Below are 25,672 nucleotides of genomic sequence, written 5' to 3'. Positions count from 1 at the left end.
TTATATACACACACAGGTGGGAAAGAACTGCAAATGCTGGTTTAAATCGTTAGACACAAAATGCTGGCGTAACTCAGCTGGGCAGGCAGCATCTGACAGGCAGAGAAGGAATGGGTAACATTTCGGGGGGAGATCCTTCTTCAAACTGATGTCGGGGAGTTTGTGTGCGTGTACACACTTTTTCTCAGTTATTATATTGTTTGGTTATGCTGCTACAAGTAAGAATTTAATTCTTCGAGCAGGGACGTTTGACAATGAAACACACTTGACAACCTAATGGATAGCACCGAGCATGAATCGGAAAATGTTAGCCGTGTGAGAGGTTTATAAAACTTTGCATTCACAGGCAAGGCTGGCGAGCGCACGTCCCCCCCTCCATACGTGACCGTGGGAGCGAGCGGCGGCGGTGGCGGGGACGAGCACAGTCAGATCTCCGTGGAAAGCGGCGGCCCGGGCGCTGCCTCGATCCGCTCCTCCCGGCCGCGGACACGAGCACAGACTGATTTCCCTCCCCCACCCCTCCTTTAGAGGAGACGAGTGGCAGTGGACGGGGACGAGCACGAGCACAGACACCCCCGGGAGCGAGCAGCAGCGGACGCGGGGACGAGCACGAGCACAGACACCCCCGGGAGCGAGCACCAGCGGACGCGGAGACGAGCACAGACCCCCGGGAGCGAGCACCAGCGGACGCGGAGACGAGCACCAGCGGACGCGGGGACGAGCAGAGACTCCCGGGAGCGAGCAGCAGCGGACGCGAGGACGAGCACCAGTGGACGCGGAGACGAGCACCAGTGGACGCGGAGACGAGCACAGCCCCCTCTCCCTGGGGCGCTCCCTCGCTGCCCCCGGTCGGGGTCGGGATGATGGAGGAGGAGGAGGAGGAGGAGTCGCGGAGGGAGCGCCTCCATTTCCGTGTGTGCCGCTTCATCCTGGAGTCGGGGGTGAAGCTGGGCCTGGGCTCGTTGCCGCTGGCCTCGGCCTGCACCATCTACCACCGCTTCGTTGCCCGCACGGCGCCGGGCGCCTACGACCCTTACCTGGTGGCCACGGCCGCCATCTTCCTGGCCGGTAAAGTGGAGGAGCAGCACCTGCGGGCCCGCGATATCCTCAACGTCTGCCACCGCTACCTCTACCCTCGCCTGCCGCCGCTACAGGTAGACAACACCTTCTGGGACTTACGGGAGAGTCTGGTGCAGTGCGAGCTCCTGATGTTGAGGGTTCTCAACTTCCAGGTGTCATTCCAGCACCCCCACAAGTACCTGCTCCACTACCTGCTGGCGCTCAGGGGGTGGCTCAACCGCCATGTTTGGCAGCGGACGCCCCTCGGCCCCACGGCCTGGGCGCTGCTCAGGGACAGTTATCACGGGCCCCTGTGCCTCCGCCACCGGCCCCAGCATCTGGCCGCCGCCGCACTACACCTCGCCCTGCTCTGCTACGGCCTGGAGGTGCCCGGGCAGGGCGGCAGCGGTCGCGACTGGTGGCAGGTGCTGTGTGAGGGGTGTACGTGGGACATCCTGCAGGAGATCGGCCGCGAAATGGTGGCCGTGTACGAGATGGACGCCAAGCTGTGAGGGGCAGGGTTGAGGAGGGAGAGGGGATGCACACCTTGGGGAAGCGTGCTTCCCTTCCTCTCCCCTCCCTTTCTGTCCTCCACCTCTCTGTCCCTCCCTTTCTGCCCTCTTCCCCACCCTCTCTCCCTTTCTCTGCCCTCTCCCCCTCCCTCCCTCCCTCTCTGCCCTCCCTCCCTCCCTCTCTGCCCCTCCCCCTCCCTCCCGCTCTGCCCTCTCCCCCTCCCTCCCGCTCTGCCCCTCTCCTCCCCTCCCTCCCTCTCTGCCCTCTCCCTCTCTGCTTCTCCCCGCTCTTCTTCCTCCCTCTCTGTCCCCTCCTTCACTGCCCCCTCCCCCTCCCTCCCTCTCTGCCCTCTATGCCGCCTCCCTCTCTGCCCTCTCCCTCTCTGTCCTCCCTCCCTCTCTGATCCTCCCGGCTCTCCCTCTCTGCCCTCTCCCCCTCCCTCCCCTCTCTGCCCTCTCCCTCCCTGTCCCACCTCCCTCCCTCCCTCTCTCCTCCCGCTCTCCCCCCCTCCCTCTCTGCCCTCTCCCCCTGTCCACCTCCCTCTCTGATCCTCCCCCCCCCCCTCCCTCTCTGCCCCCTCCCCCCCCCTCCCCCCCCCCCCTCCCCCTCTCCCTCTCCCCCTCCCTCCCCCCCCGCTCTGCCCTCTCTCCCTCCCTCCCTCTCTCTCTGCCTCTCTCTCCCTCCCTCCCCCTCCCTCTCTCCCTCCCTCTCCCCCTCCCTCCCTCTCTCTCCCTCCCTCCCCTCCCTCTCTCTCTCCCTCCCTCCCTCTCTCTCTCTCCCCCTCCCTCCCTCTCTCCCCTCTCCCTTCCTCGCTCTCTCTTCAGCCCTCTCTCCCTCCCTCCCTCTCTCCCTCTTCCCCTCCCTCCCTCTCTCTGTCCCTCTTCCCCTCCCTCCCTCTCTCTGTCCTCTTCCCCTCCCTCCCTCTCTGCCCTCTTCCCCTCCCTCCCTCTCTGCCCTCTTCCCCTCCCTCCCTTTCTGCCCTCTTCCCCTCTCTGCCCTCTTCCCCTCCCCCTCCCCCTCCCTTTCTGCCCTCTTCCCCTCTCTGCCCCTTTCTCTGATCTTCAGTCACTCTTCCCTTCCCGCTCTCCCTCCCCGCTCTTCCCTCCCCCCCTTTCTGCCCACTGCCCTCTCTAACCCCTCACTCACTCCCCCTTTCTCCCCCTTCCCTCCCTCTCTCTCCCCCCCAGGAGTTCAGCCGGATAATGGTGGCTGTGTACGAGATGGACGCCTAACTGTGGGGGAGGGGGAGGGATAGGGGCGAGAGGAAGAGAGGGGGATAGGGGTGAGGATAAAGAGAGATAGGCCACTGTATCCTGCCTGTAGTATAGTAACGAGAGATGCACACAATATTCCAAGAGCAGTTAACAAGTGTTTTTTAAAGCTACAACAATGAACATAGAACGGTAATAAAGCACAGGAAAAGGCCTTTGGCGCACAATGTGCCGAGCATGATGTCAAGACAAACTCTTTTCTGCTTGCGCAGGTGCCATATCCCTCCATTCCCTTCAAATCCCTGTGCCTATCTAAAAGCCTCTTAAACGTCACTATCATATCTGCCTCCACCACCATCCCCAGCAGCACATTCCAGGCCTTGCTCATCTCCTTTAAACTTTGCTCCTCTCATCTTTAAGCTAAGTCCTCTAGTATTTGATTTTTCCATAAAGGGATATAAGTTTGATCTGTCTACCCCATCTATAATCTCATAATTTTTCTTTCAGGTCTCCCTCAATCTCCAGCGTTCCAGAAAAAAACAATTCCAGTCTGTCCACCTTTTCCTTATAGCTAATACCTTTAATCGAGGCATCATTCTGGCAACTTTCCTCTGCACCCTTTCCAAAGCCTCCCCATCTATCCTGTATTGGGGCAACTTGAACTGCATGCTTTACTCTAAATGCGTCCTAACTAAATTCTTATTAAGCTGCCACATAACATCCTAATACAGGTCCACCGCCAACTTTTCAGCATTCTTGGTTCCAGAGGCTTGCCGGTTTATGTTTTGCTGGACCAACAGAGGTCACGGCCTCGGAGGAGTCAGAACGGGTTGTGTGGGCCGCAGGGGGGCCGAGATACCGGCCTACAAAGTTGGCCTCATAGGTCGGCTGTGGGAATGGATCTGCCGACTCTGGCTGGACCGAAGTTCCAGAGCCCCGGCCGCCGGGGGCAAATTCGATCTGCCGATCGCCCATGGAAGTCATGATTCGGTCAAGATCAGCCACCTCACCCTGCCTAGACGCCATATTTTCAGGGCAGTTTTCCGAGGGGGATTTCAAGTGTGCTCTCCTAATTTTGTCCAGATTAAAGTAGTTGCTGGAAAATCGGTGATGGACCTGTACTATAATAGCATTTAAAAGACGCTTGGATACATGGGTAGGAAAGATCTACAGGGAGGGATATGGGCCAAGCACGGGCAAATGGAACCAACTTGGATGGCGCGTCTTGCTCAATGTGAACGATTTTGGCTGAAAACTCTGTTTCTGTGCAGTTTGACTGACTTTATATTGGTATTGTGAATATTAAAAAAAATGAAAATTTCCAAAGAATTGTTGAGCAACTATTTCAAATTTAAATGGAGTGAATTATTGTTCATAATAAACTTGCCTTCATGTAATCTTGGTTTTACTTGTTATGTACATAAATATTTCAACATCACTCATTGGAATTAACTTCCCTGAAATGATGTGTAACTAAATTAATATGTGCAGTTGTACCTACAATATATGGATTTATGATTATTGTTATTAATCTAGCTTTCTTTCACTAATAAACCATATAACAATTACAGCACGGAAACAGGCCATCTCGGCCCTACAAGTCCGTGCCAAACAACTTTTTTTTCCCTTAGTCCCACCTGCCTGCACTCATACCATAACCCTCCATTCCCTTCTCATCCATATGCCTATCCAATTTATTTTTAAATGATACCAACGAACCTGCCTCCACCACTTCCACTGGAAGCTCATTCCACACCGCTACCACTCTCTGAGTAAAGAAGTTCCCCCTCATATTACCCCTAAACTTCTGTCCCTTAATTCTGAAGTCATGTCCTCTCTTATTGAATCTTCCCTATTCTCAAAGCTAAAGCTTCCCTATTCTTCCCTATTCTCAAAGGGACAAACTGAACTACTGAAACAGTTGCTGTGCTTCTCTGGGATATATGTGCACATGTCAAGCTAATTATGGAATTGTGCTAACTGAAACATTTCCCAATATTACAAGTAATTGTTCATTGCAACACTTCTTACCATCTGTGTTGCGATGAAATAGTTTGTGTTCTACACATTTTACTAAATGGGCTGAAATTTCCATAATAATTATTGCAAAGAGTTAAGGCATTTACACTGGTCTTTGCAGCAAACTGATTTCCCTTGCCACTAACTATCCCCACCTGAGCAACACTCTGAGGCTAAATAGGTCTGCCCTCCATCACTGGTGGTCGAATATCAGCTGCTATGGCCCTAGGTTCTGGTATTGCCTCTCCATTTCTTATGGAGCTCTTTGTATCTTTTAAACACTACTTAAATTTGTTTTGTCAGATTTTTGTTCAACTGCCCCAGTGGCTAGGAATTACTTCAGCTACCTGTCATATGTCTTGGGCTGTTTTACTTATCCAGTTCTGTTTCTTACTTCCATTCATTTGTCTCTGATAATCTTGATTAAGATCTGAACAAAACGTTGCTTTCTGTTAATTTATTTAGACATAAATCACACAGAAAAAGCTCAGCCATGAAATTGTTTTGGGATTTGCACTATTGACATTGGGCCAGTTCTACAGACAATCTACTTGACCACCTACCTGTACATTTGTAGCCACAAGGAGCTGCATATGCTGAAATCTTGAACAAAACAGAACTGGATCAGGCATCATTTGGGGAAGGAATGGATGGGTAACTTCAGATTGGGATCCTTCTTCAGACTGTACTTCCGATCTGAAACATCGCCAGTCTATTCCCTCCACAGATGATGACTGACATGCAGAGTCCCTCCACCACTTTGTGTTTTACTTGACCTTTTCTGTAATGAACATTTATCCTAGAGTTATCACAATTGACCTCAATATGCAAATCTAAATTTGAATTTGGTGAAACCATTGCACTTGTGGCTTGCATCAAAAACATCCCCCATGAAGATCTAGTGATCTCAGTACCATTTCAGCTTTCAGTCCAATGGAATTCGATAATGTGTTCAGTAGTGGCAATGCTATCAAATTGGCAACCAGTCGATCATGGTGAAAAGCGCTCATAGGCCATACAACTTGAAGCAAAATCATTCTAACCATTATATAAAGAGATGTCTGAAGACTGGAATGTGTATCTGTTTTAAATAATAATAAGAATGTATCAAAATCAACAATAAAAATCGGGGAAAATGATCCCTGACCAATAAGTTAAATCATGTAATGCCCCTGTCCCACTTAGGAAACCTGAACGGAAACCCCTGGAGACTTTGCGCCCCACCCAAGGTTTCCGTGCGATTCCCGGAGGTTTTTTGTCAGTCTCCCTACCTGCAACCTCCGCAACCACCTGCAACCTCCGGGAACCGCACAGAAACCTTGGGTGGGGCGCAAAGTCTCCAGAGGTTTCCGTTCAGGTTTCCTAAGTGGGACAGGGGCATTAGGGGTTCTTGGATATTAAATGCTCACTGCATAATGACAACTCTTCATGTCATGTTTGGTTCATCAGTTAATCACTTCATTCTATGTGGAGGTACATTCTACTCACATAACAACATAACAGGTACAGTTGCTTCCTTGCAATGTCCATGACTAAGATTTGATCTTGCATCCTCTGCTATATGAGGTGGGCACACATTCTTCCTGTGACTATGATTTTCCTCTAGCAGTCCTGGTGCAGAACATAGTCATAGAGGCATACAGCATGGAAACAGTATTGCACAGCGTAAGAGCAAATGGAAAGTCCACGCAGGGTTGGTGTTCAAAGTAACAGGTGATTTATTAAAACTGGTGCTCACCAGGAAACCAGTCAAAGGTGATCTCCTGAGCACGACTTTGGTGTAGCTTTTACATTCTCAGCTGACAAGATTAAACAAAAACTAAACAGTACATTATTATACATCTATATTAATAGGTTAATTACAGAATAAGGGTTACAGAAATACTCAATTAGGTAACAATCTTATGTTTTGATTAGAGAATAAAATGATTATCCACAAGTCAAACTTAGTTGACAGTAGATCCAATTTTCTGTTACAAGATTGGGTACACACTGTAACATAATCAATAAAGCTGTGGAAAATCCACCTCTAATCGCTTGTACCACTGCCACCCATTTATTCAACGTACTTCAATCTTGATGCAAAACCTATTAAGTGTCATCAACCATGACATATCCACTGATCTCACCTCTCTGTGCTCCACCAAACCAGATCATTCCTGACCTAGTATCCCATATGACCCAATATTCTGATCACCAACTTCATGCTTAGTTACTCCCCCAAGTCTCAAATCTCCCAAATCCCTCTAATATTGATGTTTGTAGTGGCAGGCTCACAACTAAATCAGTCATTGCGTGTCATGACCTGGCCATTTATCATGCCTTTTATGAAACGTGATTTCTAGATCGCTCTTATTTTGAAGTATCCATGTGACTAAATTTCAAGGCACGATCATTAAATTAGTCATTTAGAGTTTGCTACATGATAATGACAAATATATTTATATCCTGATAATGAAGCACAGTTTTTTCATCATGTGTGGCAGAGAATTGATGACCTTTTCCTTTGAATGAGAGGCAAAAAAAAGCAATTGCTTTAGACTTGACTTTAGACTTTGCCAAAACAGGCCCTTTGGCCCAACGACACTGCACCAACAAGTGATCACCCTGTACACTAGTGTTATTTTACATCACTTCCTGGTTCGGGAGCTGCAAGGCGTACAAACGGCACCAACTAGACAGGATTGTGAAGACCGCCATGAGGATTATTGGTGCTCCACTCCCTTTCCTGCTGGACATATACAGGAAGAGATGCATCAGCAGAGCCATCTCCATCATCAAAGACCCCTACCACCCATCGCATCACATATTCTCCATCCTGCCATCTGGGAAGAGGTACAGGAGCATTAGCTGCAAAACCAGCAGGATGCTCCTCAGCTTCTTCCCACAGGCTATAAGACTGCTAAACGGACTTTGCCCCCTGCCAAAGTATCGCGCACCAACCACCAACCTGGACACACTGCAGCAGAGCCACTGTTGTGCCGCTGCCGATCGGAACGCCTGTTGAATGTTTAGTAGAGTGTTAAATTTGTTCATGATATATGTATTTTTATTTCTATTTATTTTTAATGCACACTGAATGAACACTGGTTGAGCAACGTTTTTTTGTTTCCTCTGGGTATGTGAATACTCAGGAAATGACAATAAAGATATACAATACAATACAATACAATACAATACAATACAATAGTGACAATTTACAACTTTACTGAAGCCAACTAACCAACAAACTTGTACATTTTTGGAGTGTGGGAGAAATCCCATGGAGAAAACCCATGTGGTCACAGGGAGAACGAACAAACTGCAGACAGCACCCGTAGTCAGGATCGAACCAGAGATCTGGTGCTGTAAGGCAGCAGCTCTAGCATTGCACCATTGTGCTCTCCTGTGCTGTTAATCTGAATTATAAATAAATGGGCAAATGCTTCACAGGTCAGGCAGCATTGTCGAGAGAGAAATCTTGCTGACTTTAGGTTGTTCTTCAGAAATTTCAATCCTGACTTTGACATTTCAAATCTGGAATAAAAACAATATTTGCAAATGTTCAAAAGAAATCTGTAGAAAAAAAACACCGAGTTAATGTTTCAAGTTACAGAGTCGTCTGAAACATCAACTCTGCACCCCCTCTCAAACTTGCTGGTTGACCTGCTGAGTATATGCGGCATATCCTGTTTTTATTCCAAATTTCCAGCATCAGCTGTTTTTGATATAACATGGAGTTTCACCTCTGGGTATTTTGAGTACTTTTCAACAGAACGTCCATCCAAGGGTTTCACTAAGTATTTTCTAATAAGAGGTAATTGACAGGAAGCATTAACTATTTTGTTCTCTGCGGAGACAACTTGACCCATTGAGTATTTCCACCATTTTCTATTTCAGTGAAAAGTTCCAACATTGGAAGTTTTTTCCTTCTGGATAAGATTTTCAGGGAAACAAGATTTTCGAAAGCTTTTTCAGAACTGGCAGTTCATGCCAGCTTCCAGGGATTTTATTTGATTTTGATGATGAAGGCATGTTGAGTCTATGCCAGCAACTTCAAAACCTTGGTGTTAAATTATGCATGTGTGAAAATCCTGAAGTTGCTGTCACGTTCACAGAGGAATGACAATGAATGCCAATAGTTTTGTTGTCACTACAACAGTAGATTCCTGGTCCATCAGTGTACTTGTGATAACATCACTAATAGATCTTTCAAGACACAGACAACATTTTTTAATTGGTCATATATCAAAGAACTCTGGATGCTTGGCAGGTCTTCTGGTATTCAAAGATCTATAGGAATGCTTTGAAACACACCATAAAAATAAACATGTATAAGGATACAAGGAATAGATTTTTATATGAAGGGTCGCGACCCGAAAAGTCACCCATTCCTTCTCTCCAGAGATGCTGCCTGTCCCGCTGTTACTCCAGCTTTTTGAGTCTATCTTCTTTACATAGATGAGTATCTTGATGCACATGCATCTTGCACAGGTATAAGATAATGTATGTATCATAAACATCATGGTAACAAGCCATACTGTATCAAATTTGCAATATCGCTGTAATAGAATCAAAAGTCAAGTGTTTTATTACTGTATCTCCCGAAACGGAACATTGGAATTCTTACTTTCATCAGCACAACACAAAATACCATAATAAACAACAAAAATTGGTGTATAAAAAAACAAGCAAATAATAATAGCGCACACTAAAATAATGCTATCTAAGTGTACATAGTTCGGAGCTTAGATGGTATCTTGGACAATATCCTTAGATGGAAGTTCTGTTGAAAAGTACTCAAAAATACCCAGAGGAAATTAGCTCAATTGGCAAGGAATGATAGCTGCAGGGATTAAACTTGCTAGTACATCAGAATGGTTGACAAGTTCTACATATGGTACAAACACTTTAAAAAAATGATTTTAAGAGCACTTGAAACTTCACTTGATATCAACAAATGAATTCAAATTTAAATCCCCATCAGCTATACATTATATAGCTCTAGGCTTCAATGTGAAGGCTATAGCTTTAAATATACTGTGACTCATATTGAAATCTGGTTTTGCCCCTGGGTAACTTTGGACACTTCTCAGCAGAACTCCAATGCGAGAGCATTGATGCACTTAAATATATAAACTGATTGTCTATAGAAATAGAGATTAAAAATATATTACAGACACAAAATGCTGGAGTAAGCGGGACAGGCAGCATCTCTGGATAGAAGACGTTTCGGGTTGAGACTCTTCTTCAGACTGAATAATATTATTCAGACTTAAAAATATTACCATGAGTGGCTATTCTATCTCATATGTCATGGGCAAGTCTGCAAGGCACAAAAATGCTTGAGGGAATAGGAAGGGGTGTTTTATAAGCGAGACATTTAATCAATAGAATATATTATTATTATCCTGCACTTCATCATATATGAAGAGGCTTAAATGATCTGTCTAGAAGAGTGTAATATAGAAGAGAAATAGTTAAAAGAGGTTAGACAAGTTAATATAAAATTGTAATAATTTTGATTCTAAGAATCACCAGACACAATGGTTTTAGATGGAAAATATAGTTGCATTTTGTGCATCTGTGTTGATGCCTGTACTGGCTTTGGATCATTTCTTAGACGTTTTAGTAAAAAAATGTTACAAAAAAATTAAACTTCTCCACAGTTGCAGTTAATGACTCCAGAAAGTGACGGCCAACAGCAGGAAGAATTCTGCCGTGTCTTTTTACGGAATGTGATTGATGGAGTTAGCAACAGGGATGGGTTTGTCCCTCTCAGCCAAAGCCATCATCCAGCTCTGTTACTGATTCAGCAGAGACAGAAGGGTTGCCATACTGACAGTGGGCTGAGGAGAGATGGAATCATGAATTACAAATCTCAACTCAGCTTGCACTATTCGCTTTCCATATGTTTGGCATGGCTGTGCCGTCTGAGGAGAGGAGCAAGCAACAGCTTTGAATTTGAATACCGGAGCAATTGCAATCACTTTTCATGTCATTTGAGATACGAAGTCCAATGCTCCTGTACATAGTACATGGATTCAGCTACTCCTGGCACCTTTCTCACCAGGGCTTCTTAATTGATTCTTGAGCCGTTTGTCTTTCAGATGAACAAGAAACTAGCATTTGAACCACCAATAGACAATAGGTGCAGAAGTAGGCCATTCGGTCCTTTGAGCCAGCACCGCCATTCACTGTTATCATGGCTGATTATCCACATTCAGTACCCCATTCATGTCCATTTCACCATTTGGTATTCCAGGCTAAAGTCGGGCAATTTTCATTGGAGAAGCTTGTGTGCTGTGCTAACACCAAGAACCGTACAAAATGTTAGGAATCTACTTTGTTTTTTTTCCAATATTTTCCTCCACTCTTTTATTTTATTTTCCCCTGTATGCCTGGAAATTTCAAATTATGATATCACTCAATGAAGAAGGGTCCCGACCCGAAATGTCACCTATCCTGTCCATGTCCTCTAGAGATGCTGCCTGACCCACTAAGTAACTCCAGCGCTTTATGTTCTATGCAAGATCTGTTCAATTTAGTTTATTGTCACCTGGACCGAGGTACAGTGAAAAGCTTTTGTTGCATGCTAACCAGTCAGCAGAAAGACAACACCTGATTACAATCCAACCATTTATAGTGCATCAATACATGATAAAGGAATACCGTTTAGTGCAAAGTAAAGCCAGCAAAGTCTGATCAAGTATAGTCCAAGTGTCATCACAAAAGTAGATAGTAGTTCAGCACTGCTCTCCGGTTGTGGTAGGATGATTCAGTTGCCTGATAACAGCTGGGAAGAAACTGTCCCCGAATCTGGTGGTGTGCGTTTTCACACTTCTATACCTTTTGCCTGATGGGAGAGGGGAGAAGAGGGAGTCGCCATAGTGCGACTTATCCTTGATTATGCTGCTGGCCTTGCCGAGGCAGCGTGTGGTATAAATGGAATCAATAGAAGGGTGATTGGTTTGTGTGATGGTCTGGGCTGCGTCCACAATTCGCTACAATTTATTGCGGTCTTGGATGGAGCTATTCCCAAACCAAGCTGTGATGCATCCTGATAAAATGCTTTCTATAGTGCATCTGTGGAAGTTGGTAAGTGTTGTAGGGGAAATGCCAAACTTCTTAAGCCGTCTAAAGAAGTGGCAGTTTCTTACGTCTCCGCTGTCACTCAATCGAACTCTGCTAATCTGTCTCTTGTTTGCTTCCCCGTCTGTTGAGCCTTCTGTTGCCATCAGATCTTGGTATATTTTCGTTCTTGCTCCTCAATTAGATCTGCGGGAAAGAATGAAGGCACTGATAAGAATGTTTTTGCCATATCTTTAACAATGCCCGCCATCTCTTGCTGATTAACCTATGTCGGCGGAGAGCTTGCTTACGTTATGCAAGTAAAACTAATCCCATGAAATTAAACCTGATCAACATAGCAATTTGTGATGGGTATTTGTAATGCAATATCCCACACCCAATTAGCAAACTACCCCAACATGTTATCACAGAGCAATGAATGGTATATTATTCAACCAAATTCCCATGCCACCAGATTAGCCAAAATGTACCAGATTGGGTTTAGTGTGACCATACATTATTTAAAAAAAAGTATAGTCTATATGCTAAAGTAGCAAGATAACACAGAGACAGAAGGAGTGGCATAATGGCTGGGGAGGGAGAGAATTATATGATGAGCTGTGTAGAACATGAATATGCTGGCACAGTGCCCAGGTTAATGGAGGCTGTGACAATTGCTCCCAATCCATAAGCAGCTAGGCATCATGTTCAGCACGAACATTGTGGGTCGACGGGCTCTTTCCTGTTCTGTGTTGTTCTCTGTTCTAACTCATACAAGGGGAAATTTAGGTTCTCCGTTCAATGCCATAAGAAGAAAAGGTCAGAAATAATTGCTTGGTAATTTTGACTAATTATTCTCCAAATAGATTCAGTGCGGTGCAGAGCTGTTGCCTCAACCACATCTCTTCAATACAGAATTACAACATGAACTAGGTATTCCTGAAGGTAATATTACAGAAAGATCTTTCAAAAGTGAAGGCCACAAATCCTCTCACTGTACAGGTCGACAACAAATTATAATGCCAACAATATAATTATTGAAAAATGCGAGCAGGTGTTTCACTTATTACTTACTAACATCTGTTTCTCATGACAAAAAGTACCGTGATGATTATAAAATTGAAGATGGTTGTTGTTAACAAGGGAGAGACTGCAAAGTGTTTTAAATTATTTCAAGAAATTTATAAAGACAGAATTCTATCTGACTGTACCTCACTGTTTATAATATAAGCTCAGGAGTGCAGCACCTCCAAGTACTCCCTGCCCACTTGCACTTGCCACCTTTCTTGTGGCAATACCTGCATTCATCTGTCATCTTATGATCCATAGAACTGCAGTGGAAGCAAGTCGTGCTTATTCCCAAAGGACATAAAAAGAAGAGACAAGAAAAATGTAAACCAGGGTGCGTTTAATTAGAACATATGGAGTAAGGAATTAAGCGAATGCACTATAAAGGTATTTCAACACATAGCAATACACACAGGGGAAAGAGTTGCTCCAATTTGTTTAACATTATCACTGCATTATTGTATGTGCAAAGGAAATTGAATTTTTCAGTACCAACCTGCTTCCTTTTTTGTGATATAAAGCAAATGTATTGATGAGTTGATGATACTATTGATATAGTATACAAACTTAAAGCACAAGGCATTGGGGGTTCAGTATTGATGTGGATAGAGAACTGGCTGGCAAACAGGAAGCAAAGAGTAGGAGTAAACGGGTCCTTTTCACAATGGCAGGCAGTGACTAGTGGGGTACCGCAAGGCTCAGTGCTGGGACCCCAGCTATTTACAATATATATTAATGATCTGGATGAGGGAATTGAAGGCAATATCTCCAAGTTTGCGGATGACACTAAGCTGGGGGGCAGTGTTAGCTGTGAGGAGGATGCTAGAGACTGCAAGGTGACTTGGATAGGCTGGGTGAGTGGGCAAATGTTTGGCAGATGCAGTATAATGTGGATAAATGTGAGGTTATCCATTTTGGTGGCAAAAACGGGAAAGCAGACTATTATCTAAATGGTGGCCGATTGGGAAAGGGGGAGATGCAGCGAGACCTGGGTGTCATGGTACACCAGTCATTGAAGGTAGGCATGCAGGTGCAGCAGGCAGTAAAGAAAGCAAATGGTATGTTAGCTTTCATTGCAAAAGGATTTGAGTATAGGAGCAGGGAGGTTCTACTGCAGTTGTACAGGGTCTTGGTGAGACCACACCTGGAGTATTGCGTACAGTTTTGGTCTCCAAATCTGAGGAAGGACATTATTGCCATAGAGGGAGTGCAGAGACGGTTCACCAGACTGATTCCTGGGATGTCAGGACTGTCTTATGAAGAAAGACTGGATAGACTTGGTTTATACTCTCTAGAATTTAGAAGATTGAGAGGGGATCTTATAGAAACTTACAAAATTCTTAAGGGGTTGGACAGGCTAGATGCAGGAAGATTGTTCCCGATGTTAGGGAAGTCCAGGACAAGGGGTCACAGCTTAAGGATAAGGGGGAAATCCTTTAAAACCGAGATGAGAAGAACTTTTTTCACACAGAGAGTGGTGAATCTCTGGAACTCTCTGCCACAGAGGGTAGTTGAGGCCAGTTCATTGGCTATATTTAAGAGGGAGTTAGATGTGGCCCTTGTGGCTAAGGGGATCAGGGGGTATGGAGAGAAGGCAGGTACGGGATACTGAGTTGGATGATCAGCCATGATCATATTGAATGGCGGTGCAGGCTCGAAGGGCCGAATGGCCTACTCCTGCACCTAATTTCTATGTTTCTATGTTTCTATGACTCACAACTTGTACAAAGAGGACCTGGATTATACCTCGGTATGATTATGATTTGAACTTCATTCGGCCAGATCCATGAAGGAAAATTATTCTAAGCTTTTCATTTGCAAATAAAAATGGAAATAGTATTTTGTTTATACATCACTGGAATTCGTATTTGTACATTTACATTTAACATTTTGTCATTTCCCTTTTGTTTCAGTAAGGTATAAAGCGAAATATTAAAATCTAACACTGTTATAGATGCAATTATGTGTAAAACTCTAGGAATATTAGAATCTAAGAAAACATATAACCAGTGAGGCCAAACGTAAATTGGAGGAACAGCATCAGATATGTAGATTTGGCAGCTTACAACCCAGCGGTATGAATAATGATTTCACTAACCTCAACTAACCTTCGCAAACTCTCTCCATCCCTCCCCCACCCAATTCGTATCAGCATCAAAGTCGTCTTGTTGAGTCTCATTGTCTGTGCTCGTTATCACCTAGACTAGTGATTCTCAAATGGGGGTACGCGTACCCCTGGGGGTACGTGAAGGCACTCCAGGGGGTATGTGAGATTTTATAATATAGGCCTACATATATTTAAAAAGTAGCATTTATGCAAAAATACTTATTATTTAAATAATAATTATTTAATAAATATTTCAGGAAAATATAAGTATAAGTTTATAAAATGAATTTTATATTCAGTAGGCTATTCAATTTCATTATCCTAAAAACCCAGAGTCTCCCCCATTCCAGGATGGTTCGACCCAATCTGTCATATGCCACACGGCATCACCTGTCAATCACAACTCAAACGATGGAGTCATGGTTGAAGCGTAGCAGCAATTCTTTTGAAAACATGGAGGGACAAGTGGCAAAGAAGGCCAAACCAGAGCCGGAAAAATTCCAGCTGTATCTTGAAGATTATGTTTTAATTGAATTTACGTCCACAAGTTGCAACCCACCCAAGGCACTGTGTTTTTTCTGTGGGGAGAAATTAGCTAACAGTAGCATGAAGCCAGCACATCTGCAGCGTCATCTTAAGACAAAACATGGATGTCACGTTGGTAATCCACCTAACTTTTTTAAGAGGAAACTGTCTTAATTCATATCATCTCAAGACACGATGCGGAAGGCCTCCACAACATCAGCCAAAGCCCTGGAGGCCTCTTATGCAGTGTCTTTGCTCGTAGCTAAAGCCAAGAAGCCATTCACTATTGCTGAAGACCTGCTCCTTCCAGCGGCTGTAGTGCTGGCTGAGACTATGCTGGACATAAACGCAGCGGAGAAATTAAAGACTGTACCGTTGTCAAATGACTCTGTTTGCCGTAGAGTAGATACAATGGGAACAGACATTGTCGAGCAAGTTGTGGGAAAACTTAGCGACTCCTTTTCACTCCAGCGGGATGAATCCACAGATGTCAGTGGAAATGCACAACTTGTTGCTTTTGTGAGGTACGTTGATACTGACGGCATTTATGAGCACATACTATTCTGTAAAAGTTTGAAGGGGAAAACAACAGGAGAGGACATATTTGATGTTGTCAATGCCGCTTTCTGTGAAAATGGTTTGCGCTGGAAATCCTGCAGCAGCATCTGTACAGACGCAGCAGCATCAATGACGGGCAGCGCGAAAGGACTAATAGCGCGCATTAAAAAAGAAAACCCCGACGTGATGTGGACTTGCTGTGTCATACACAGGGAGGCATTGGCGTCCAAGAAAATGAGCCCTGTGTTACATGACGTTTTGAACAGCAACATCAAAGTGATCAACTTCATTAAGTCAAGGCCACTTAATGCATGCCTGTTTCGCCGCCTCTGCGAAAATGTGGGAGCTGAACACACACAACTGCTGCTGCACACAGAAGTGCGCTGGCTCTCTCGAGGGAGAATACTCAACCGGCTGTTGGAATTAAGATTCGAAGTACACGCCTTTCTGATTGAGCACAGATCTCCCGATGCCACCTTGTTCCAGGACACAGACTGGCTTGCAAAGCTGTGCTATCTGGCAGATATATTCAGCAAACTGAACGAACTGAATATGTCTCTGCAGGGCAAGGACACCAGCATTTTAAACCTGTATGACAAGGTGGGTGGCTTCCTGAGGAAAGCAGAGCTGTGGAGAAGGGCCTGTGCACAGGAGGATTTCACCTGCTTTCCTCAGCTGGATGATTTTCTCTCTAGTGAGGATGTGGACAGAGCTCCAGTCAAGTTGGCCATAGTGGGACATTTGACCAAGTTGATACAGGATTTTCATTCCTACTTTCCTGACATGGAGGAGAAATCTGCACAGCTGGATTGGGTGAGAAACCCATTTCTCTTGTCCAAAGCAAACCGAAGCAAGCTCCCTGTCACCTATCAGGAAAAAATCTTGGAAGTGTCATCTGATCGTGGCCTCCAGATGAAGTTTGCCATGTTCACACTTACACAGTTTTGGGTGTGTGTGAAGCAGGAGCACCCTGACCTGGGACAGAAAGCTTTGGAGCAGCTACTACCCTTTGCCTCCACATATTTATGTGAGGCCTCCTTCTCTGCAATGACTGTGATCAAAACAAAGCAGAGAAACAGACTGTGCCTGGAGAAGAGCTTGATCACAGCAGTTGCCTCCCTGCCACCAAGAATGAAAAAGATCCTCAGTGAAGCACAAGCCCAAGTGTCTCACTAAAATGTCTCACTATGTGCAAAAACACTCAGTTCAGGGCAACAATGCAATATTCAGTGTTGACAGTTTGTAATGTTAAGATGTCAGTCTTCTTTTTGATTCTTAAAAAGATATTTTAAGATGATAAATATTTTTTATTTTTAGCAATTTCTGCTTTTATTTAAAATTAAGTTAATGATTTCTTTTTGAGCACAGATCTTTACTATGATCCCAAAAGAGGACACTTTATGTTGATAATTATATTTATGTGCACAAATCTTTATTTATAATTAAGTGAATTATTTCTTTCTTTTTTTTAGTTATATCTTTTTATTTCCAAATAGTTCAAGAGAGACCACTACAAATGAGCAGTGTTTTGCACATTTATGGAGTTTTAAATGGTTTATTTTATAGTTTTAAATGGTTATATGTCACTGTTTTCACTACATTAGTTTGAATCACTACATTTTAGTGATGAGAAATATTTGCAATAAATTTAGTCATGGATTATTAACATTTAAAATGTTCGAAATAGTTTTTTTCCAAATGTTTGAATTTTGTATGTGTTTATCAGTTCCAAAGTTTAATAAATCAGACACTGATGGCACAGTGCTCTGTTTTAAGTCTTTTTTATTCAACCAAAAATGCTTTGCGCTGGTTAGGGGGTACTTGGCTGAAAAAATATTTCACACGGGGTACATCACTGAAAAAAGGTTGAGAACCACTGACCTAGACCATAGCTAACAATGGCCTGTGTCCTTTATCATTGTTACTTTTTTGCATATCTTTCATTCATTTGTTCTATATCACTATATCACCGTCTGTATCTCTTTTTTCACTTTCTAAAGTCTGAAGAAGGGTCTCGACCCAAAACGTCACCTATTCCTTTCCTCCAGAGATGCTGTCTGACCCACTGAATTACTCCAGCTTTTTGTGCCTCTCTTCACCTTTAAGCTTGTTCTGCTTTCAATGACTGATTACTGACTTCTTTGGTTTGCCCAGTTCTGCCCCATTATGCCTTCAGAGACTCATTAATTTCAAATATGAGATTTGAAATTAATATAAAATTAATAATTGGCACAGCATTATTTACAGTCTGCGGGTGAGAATCTCAAATGTCAACCACCTTGGGAGCATTAAAATATTTATGACTTTCATTCTGGAAGAAACTGGCTTTAATGTTAGACTAATCTATCTAATCCTTGATCCCTCATCCAGCATAAAAAATATAATCCTTCCATGATTTACTGTGCCACCCATTTTTTGATCGCTAAGGTTGGGGCCTCGTTTACTTCAGTGAGACCAGGTTTAGTTTAGAGTTTAGTTTAGAGATACAGCGCAGAAACAGGCCCTTCGGCCCACCGGGTCCGCGCCGACCAGCGATCCCCGCACATTTACACTATCCTACACACACTCAGGACAATTTTTACATTCACCAAGCCAATTAACCTACAAACCTGTACGTCTTTGGAGTGTGGGAGGAAACCGAAGATCTTAAAACCCACGCAGGTCACGGGGAGAACATACAAACACCATACATGCAGCATCCATAGTCAGGATCGAACCCGGGTCTCCATTCGCTGTAAGGCAGCAACTCTACCACTGCACCACCGCGACCATGAAGATGACGCGACGGCTTTGCTGACCATAGGCTTTGCCTGCCATGACTACCTGGAGCTCCTGGTTGCTTGGTATTTCCATTCCCATTCCTATCCCTATTGCCACATTGACCTGTCTGGCCTCCTCCACTACGAGGGAGAGGTCAAACACAAAGTAGAGGAAGAGCACCTCTTATTCTTCCTCTGTAATCCACAACTTAACGGTATGAGCAATGACTTGCCTCAATTCAGGTAAACTGTGCCCCCTCTGTTAACCCATATCCTGCCACTCATACTTTTTCTGTTCTCCCTCATACCTAGCTTCTTCCAGACCCACTCCACCTGCCCATTACCCAAACACTCCTTCCACTGGGTCCCATCTGCCCCTTTGTTCCCATCTGCCCACCACATATCCCTTATATGGTCCCAACCACCATCTTCATATCCCATCGGATTCTATCTGCAGCCCTTTGTTACCTCCATCAATCGCATCCAAGCTTCTACCATAATCTCCATCTTTCTCACCAACACCTGACTCCATCAATTCACCCCTCCTCATCTGGATCCATGCACTTCATGGCAACGCTCAACACCACCTTCCCTCCCCACTTCCCTTTATACTTGCCACCTCCCCTGCACTCTTTAAGTCCAAAGGAAGGGTCTCGACCTAAAACATTGACACTCCATTTCCATCCGCACATGCTGCCTGACCTGTTAAGATCCTCCAGCAAATATCTCCCTCCATAAGGGGCTTCCGCAATTTCCTCCCCAGCTTCCCATGTGTCCAAGGATACACATTGTCAGGCACAGACGATGTATCCACCTTTATGTGTTTTAAATCTGCTAATACCTCCTTTTTGGTCATTTGTACATCATCTAAAACATCACAACTCCGAATGCCTCCGTTCTGCAGCTTCCCTGATTTTCTCAGTGTAGTCTTTTGACCATCAAGATCTTTGCTGACCCTTTTTTCCCCTAGCCACCTTTTACTTTTAATACACATGTAGAATATTTTAGGATTTTTCTGTTACCTTGCCTACCAGCTCCATTTCCTGTCCTCTTTTTAATGCTGCCTTATGTGTTCTCCTGAACTATTTATACTTGCAAAGGGATTTGCTCAAGCCCGACCAACTAAATGTAATTTACGCTCCTTCCAGCCAGAGACGCAACATTTCTCATTGCCTAAACTTACCAGATTTCACCCTGACAGGAGCCTGCTGCCCCTGTTACTATGTCACTTTTGAAAGCTTTCCACATTCCAGCCATCTCCTTACCTACAAACAGACTCCCCAATCAACCTCTGCATATTCTTGCCTAATGTCTCCAAAATTGGCCTTCCTTCAATTTAGGATCCTAACGTAGGCTAATCTTACCTCATGGTTTATAGGAGCAGAATTAGGCCATTTGGCCCACCATTTGACCTACTCCGTCATTCAATCATGGCTGATCTATCTTTCCTTCGCAACCTCTTCTCTGCCTTCTTGCCATAATCTCTGACACCGTACTAATCAAGAATCTATCAACCCCCGCCTTCGAAATATCCATTAACGGCTTCCACAACATTCTGTGGCAATGAATTCCACAAATTCACCATCCTTTGATTGAAGAAATTCCTCCACATCTTCCTAAAAATATGTTGTTTTATTCTGATGCCAGGGCCTCTGGTCCTAGACTCTCCCAATAATGGAAACATCCTCTTCACATCCTTCTCCATAAGTACTTTAAAGTTAATAGGAACAGTTGATCCGTGGAACAATGATGGAGCAGTTTCTGGAACTCCATAATTTTAGCATCCACAAGTATTAGGTTTTTTTTTAGTTTATAGATACAGCATGGAAGCCGGCCCTTCGGCCTACCGAGTCCGCACCGACCAGCGTTCCCTGCACATTAACACTATCCTACACACACTAGGGACAATTATACCAAGTTCTACATACCTGTACCTCTTTGGAATGTGGGAGGAAACCAAAGTTCTCGGAGAAAACCCACACGGGACACGGGGAATACGTACAAACTCCGTACAGACAGCACTCGGGATCAAACCCTGGTCTCCAGGTCTTATAAGCTCTGTAAGGCAGTAACTCTACCGCTGCACCACCGTGCCACATTATTGTTCACTTGAGTCACTTCCTCAAAAACTCAGTCAGCCTCATCAGGAAATCCTGCCCTTTAAAGATCCTTGATGTAGCAACTGAAAAATTTCAATGTCGTCAGTCACACCCCCCATAATTATAGACTTTGGCAATTGCCTGACAGCAGATGTTACGCTAACTGATTTATATTTCCCTGGTTTCCAACACCTATTGACATAGCATTGTTGCATATGTAAAATTCTAAGTGAAAGGAAAGATTTCTGTGTTACAGGAACTCAAATATGTATTATTTTTTCAGCCACACAATCGCCAAGCTTCTGGAGTTAAACAAATGAAGTTCAGATAAGCATTCCTGCATTTTTATTAAAGGGTTGAGTGACTTGTAAGATCTTGCAAAGAAGCAATTATTATTTTGGCGAAAAAGTAGTTATTCATATGACACCTATTTAATTGCTCATGGATTAAAGTTTTCCCTTTGAGTCTCACTGACTGAGAGCATGCATTCGGGATTTGGGTGTTCATTAATTTATTTTCATGAGAATGAATGGGCAGGAAATGGTGCTGGCAAAATTTCAAATTCTCTAATGTCTGCTTTCATGTACAAATTCTGCACTAGGAGATGTCAATTGCGAAAAGTTTAATTGTACAAAAAAAATGAGAAGCACCGTGCAAACTTTGGGAAATGCAAATTATGCAGAACACACATTCATTGATAGGCAAAAAGAATGGAAGTGTAAAAGCGCACAGCTCCAGATTCAGGGACAGTTTCGGCCCAGCTGTTATCAGGGATTTGAATCATCCGGCCACAATGGAGAGCAGTGCTGAACTATGTACCTCTTTGGTGACCCTTGGACTATCCTTGATCGAACTTTGCTGGCTTTAATTTGCACTAAACATTCATGTATCTATACACTGTAAATTGATCGATTGTAATCATGTATTGTCTTTCTGCTGACTGGTTAGCACACATCAAAAGCTTTTCACTGTACCTCGGACATGTGACAAGAAACTAAACTGAAATTGAAAATTTAACAAAATCAGCAGCTTGAAATGATGACATCTGCAACCTTGTTGGTGTTGCTAGTATAGTGGATGCAGAAAATGCCCAAAAAAGGTGTTTCCAGGTGATCACAGACGAAAGCAGTTACACTACAAAACCTCGAGCTGACAACACAGATACCACAATTGGTTTCATTTCTTGTGATTAATGCTGGAGGACTAAGTGAACGCCAGCACAGCAGTAGGGACGCCACAAGTGAATTGGACCATCTGGAACAAGAACAGATGAAGCCACAAAGCAATGAAATACCTGGCTTGCCAATGAGAATAAAGTGAGGACTGCCATAAATGTCTGTGCAACTGCCAATTCGCACTCGCAGATGGGTCAGCCTGATTTGCCACATTAATTATGTAACTAAGGCCTTTCATTACACCAGGAGTGAAATCCTGTCTTCATGAGGAAGGTGGAACTGCAAGAAAGTTGCAGTAATATTTGCACAGCCACAAATTGGGTGGCACAGTGGTGCAGCGGTAAAGTTGCTGCCTTACAGTGCCAAGAGGCCTGAGTTTGATCCTGACTGCAGGTGCTGTCTGCTTGTACGGAGTTTGTACGTTCTTCCTGTGACAAGGTGGGCTCGCTCCAGTTTCCTCCTATGTTCCAAAGTCGGGCAGGTTTGTACGTTAATTAGCCTCTGTAAATTGTCCCCAGTGTGTATGTAAGAACTAGTGTACTAATGTACTGGTCAGGGCAGACTCGATGGGCCGAAGGACCTGTTTCCATGCTATAACTCTAAACCAAACTAAACTAGTGAATTGGACCATTCTGCACCTGAGGAATAGAATTAACCTTAATAAAAAGGGGATAGCAACTGACGAAGTTACATTACATGAATACAGACAAGGTAAACACAGACAGCAGCCTTATATAATTTGTGGGATGAATTTGCAATTGCAATAAATCACACATCAAAATTTACAACTAAAATTCCAATCTTCCCTATGGTCCAGTTATTAGGTCACATCCGGATAAGAATGATGGTAGCCAATCAAGCAATTTATGGAAAGAAGGGTCTGTCCACTTAGGTCAGCTGGATCTCCTGGTAGATAACCATTGTAACTTCACCATTCCTATAAGGATATTTCTGTCCTTGGCCTCCTCCATTGCTAGAAAGGCCACAAATTGGAGGAACAGCGCCTTTTATTTTGCTGAGATAGCATACAACCCAACTGTATGAACATTGAATTCTCAAATTTTAAGTAACACCCCTCCCCACTTTACTCTCTTTTTCCTCTGCAGAATTGGGCCATTAGGCCCATCAAGTCTACTCTGACATTCAATCATGGCTGATCTATCTCTTCCTCCTAACCCCATTCTCCTGCTTTCTACCCCTAAACCTTGACACCCATACTAAACAAGAATCTATCTATCTCCGCCTAAAAAATATCCATCAACTTGGCCTCCACAGCCTTCTGTGGCAAAGGATTCCACAGATTCATCACCCTCTGACTAATAATTCCTTATCTCCTCCCTACATCCACTCTATCCAAGCCTTTTACTATTCAGTAAATCCTCTATTATCCCACAACAGTCCTTTCCTTTCCCCTCCTGTGTATACGTAACTAGTAACCATGAAAGGATGTCCAGTCCAATTGTTATTGCAAAAGAAAATAACACATCTAAGCTGGTAAATTGATGTCCTTTCAATTTCTGTCCTTGGATTAGTAAGAAGATGGATGGGAGGTCAACAATACCAACAAGCAAAAAGGACTTGCTAATCAGACTTCCTCACAAACTTAGATCAGATTTATTTATAGAGTTTGCAAGGAACTGCAGATGCTGGAATCTTGAGCAATAAAAGCACAGTGCTGGAGTACTTCAGCAGTGTGTAAGAAGGAACTGCAGATGCTGGTTTACACCATAGATACTGGAGTAACTCAGCAGTTCAGGCAGCACCTCTGGATAGAAGAAATGGGTGATGTTTTGGGTCGAGATCCTTCTTCAGACTGAGAGGGTCTCAGCAGGTCAGGTAGCATCCCTGGAGAACATGAACAGGCAATGTTTCAGACTGATTGCAGTGGAAGTGGGAAAACTGGAAGTGAGGTGGAGATGGGACAAAGCTAAGCGAGTGGATAGAGACTTATTAATGCAATCCAATGTTGCAGGTCCCTGAGGCCTCATTCCACTCATGCCTGAACTGGGCTTCTAATCTCTGGTCAGTGTAAGTGGCCTGTCAACACACATGCACATTATTTTGATTTTTCAATTATGCTTTTTAAAATCCTGGTTACCTGTGAAGGGTGAGTCACAGGTTGAAAGCCCAATGATCCATCTAAATGGTTCGACTGAAGGACAAGAAAGAGAATGCGTATAAAAGTAGCAAATGTGTAGGAAAGAACTGCAGATGCTGGTTTAATCTGAAGATAGACACAAAATACTGGAGTAAGGAATGGGTAATGTTTCGGATCAAGACCCTTCTCGACCCGAAACGTCTCCCATTCCTTCTCTCCAGAGATGCTACCTGTCCTGCTGAGTTCCTCCAGCATTTTGTGTCTTTCTAAAAGTAGCAAACACTGTAATATCATCTATGGGGCTTGCCAACTGCTGCTGTGTGAATGAAGGCCTGATGGAGAGAAAACAAACAAAAACTATAGCAGCAAATTGAGAATTTTGGAACCTGTCATTATGAAATTTAAATTTCATTTATTGGAGTGCATAAATTAACATGAATGAAGTGTTGTGTTGTATATTAATGAGTTAGATATCCTCTACACTGCGGCACAGTGGCGCAGCTGCAGATTTGCTGCCGTACCGTGACAGTGACCCAGGTTCTATCCTGACCACGGGTAATGTCTGCACGGAGTTTACACGTTCTTCCCATGATTGTGTGGGTTTTCTCCGGGTGCTCCGGTTTCAAAAGACACTCCAAAGATGTACAGGTTTGTAGGGTAATTGGCTTCGATAGCAATTGTAAATTGTCCCTAGTGTGTAGGATAGTGCTAGTGTACAGGGAATGCTGGTCGGCGCAGACTCGGTGGCCGAAAGGTCTGTTTCTGCACTGTATTTCTAACCAAAACTAAAATCAGAGTACAAATCTGTTTTGGATAGTGGTGGTAGTATATGCCCCACTCATTACATGGTTCCCCTAAATGATCAAAGTGAATCTGCATGTTTGCCCAAACATTTGAATTAAATTTCTATCGTAATGCTCCCAAACTCGGAATATCATGATGGCCCCGAAGTCAGGCGATTCTTTGTGTGCTGGTCCCAGAAGTGGATCTGCCATAATTCATTACAATCACTTTTAAATCTTTATCATGTATCTCTACACTGTGGACGGCCTGATTATAATCATGTATAGTCTTTCCGCCTACTGGAATGGCATGCAATAAAAAAACTTTTCACTGTACCTGTTCACGCGTGACAATAATAAACTCGACTAAAGTAAAACTAAAGGCAATTAATTATACCAACAAGAATTAAGGTCTTTGATGGGAATTGTGCACTTTACACATTTTTTATAATTTGAATAAGACTTTAGAAAAGAGGCAATGAATTATAAAATCAATAAAGGTTGATTATAATTTATGGATAATGAACAGGAAAATAGTTGATATTTAAATTATTACCAATTTGAGAAATTATCTTGAGCTGTTTAAGCCATGGAAGCACCATATAAGAGTCAACATTAAATAAATATAAAATTCTCCCATTAATATTTA

The 25,672-nt window shown here is 43.7% G+C and overlaps 2 protein-coding genes across 6 annotated transcripts in view; both read left to right on the top strand.

Moving 5' to 3' along the window:
- Positions 1-25,672, top strand: part of dlgap1a (discs, large (Drosophila) homolog-associated protein 1a) — a 648,178-nt gene that overhangs the window by 40,317 nt on the left and 582,189 nt on the right. The window lies entirely within an intron of this gene.
- On the top strand, positions 560-15,502 carry ccnq (cyclin Q). Of its 4 annotated transcripts, XM_055634219.1 has the most exons (3): positions 597-1,154; positions 12,719-12,797; positions 15,378-15,502. In XM_055634219.1, the coding sequence occupies exons 1-3, from the start codon at positions 861-863 to the stop codon at positions 15,452-15,454; spliced, it is 450 nt and encodes a 149-aa protein (XP_055490194.1). In that variant the 5' UTR covers positions 597-860; the 3' UTR covers positions 15,455-15,502. The 4 variants fall into 4 exon arrangements, with proteins under 4 accessions (XP_055490195.1, XP_055490194.1, XP_055490193.1 ...); XM_055634220.1 differs by lacking the exons at positions 12,719-12,797; positions 15,378-15,502 and adding an exon at positions 3,515-5,941 and having other exon boundaries at positions 560-1,154; XM_055634218.1 differs by lacking the exon at positions 15,378-15,502 and having other exon boundaries at positions 12,719-12,901.

Source organism: Leucoraja erinacea, chromosome 4 (assembly GCF_028641065.1).
Source record: "Leucoraja erinacea ecotype New England chromosome 4, Leri_hhj_1, whole genome shotgun sequence".
In the NCBI taxonomy this organism is placed as follows: domain Eukaryota; kingdom Metazoa; phylum Chordata; class Chondrichthyes; order Rajiformes; family Rajidae; genus Leucoraja; species Leucoraja erinaceus.
Note: the sequence above shows the minus strand (reverse complement) of the source record. Positions and strands in the feature narration are given on the sequence as shown.

Bases quoted from the DNA above. Each gene is read 5' to 3' on its own strand.
- ccnq (XM_055634220.1), top strand. From the start codon at position 861: ATGATGGAGGAGGAGGAGGAGGAGGAGTCGCGGAGGGAGCGCCTCCAT. The intron at 1,155-3,514 runs GTAGACAACACC...ATCCTAATACAG, and splicing joins CTCGCCTGCCGCCGCTACAG to GTCCACCGCCAACTTTTCAG.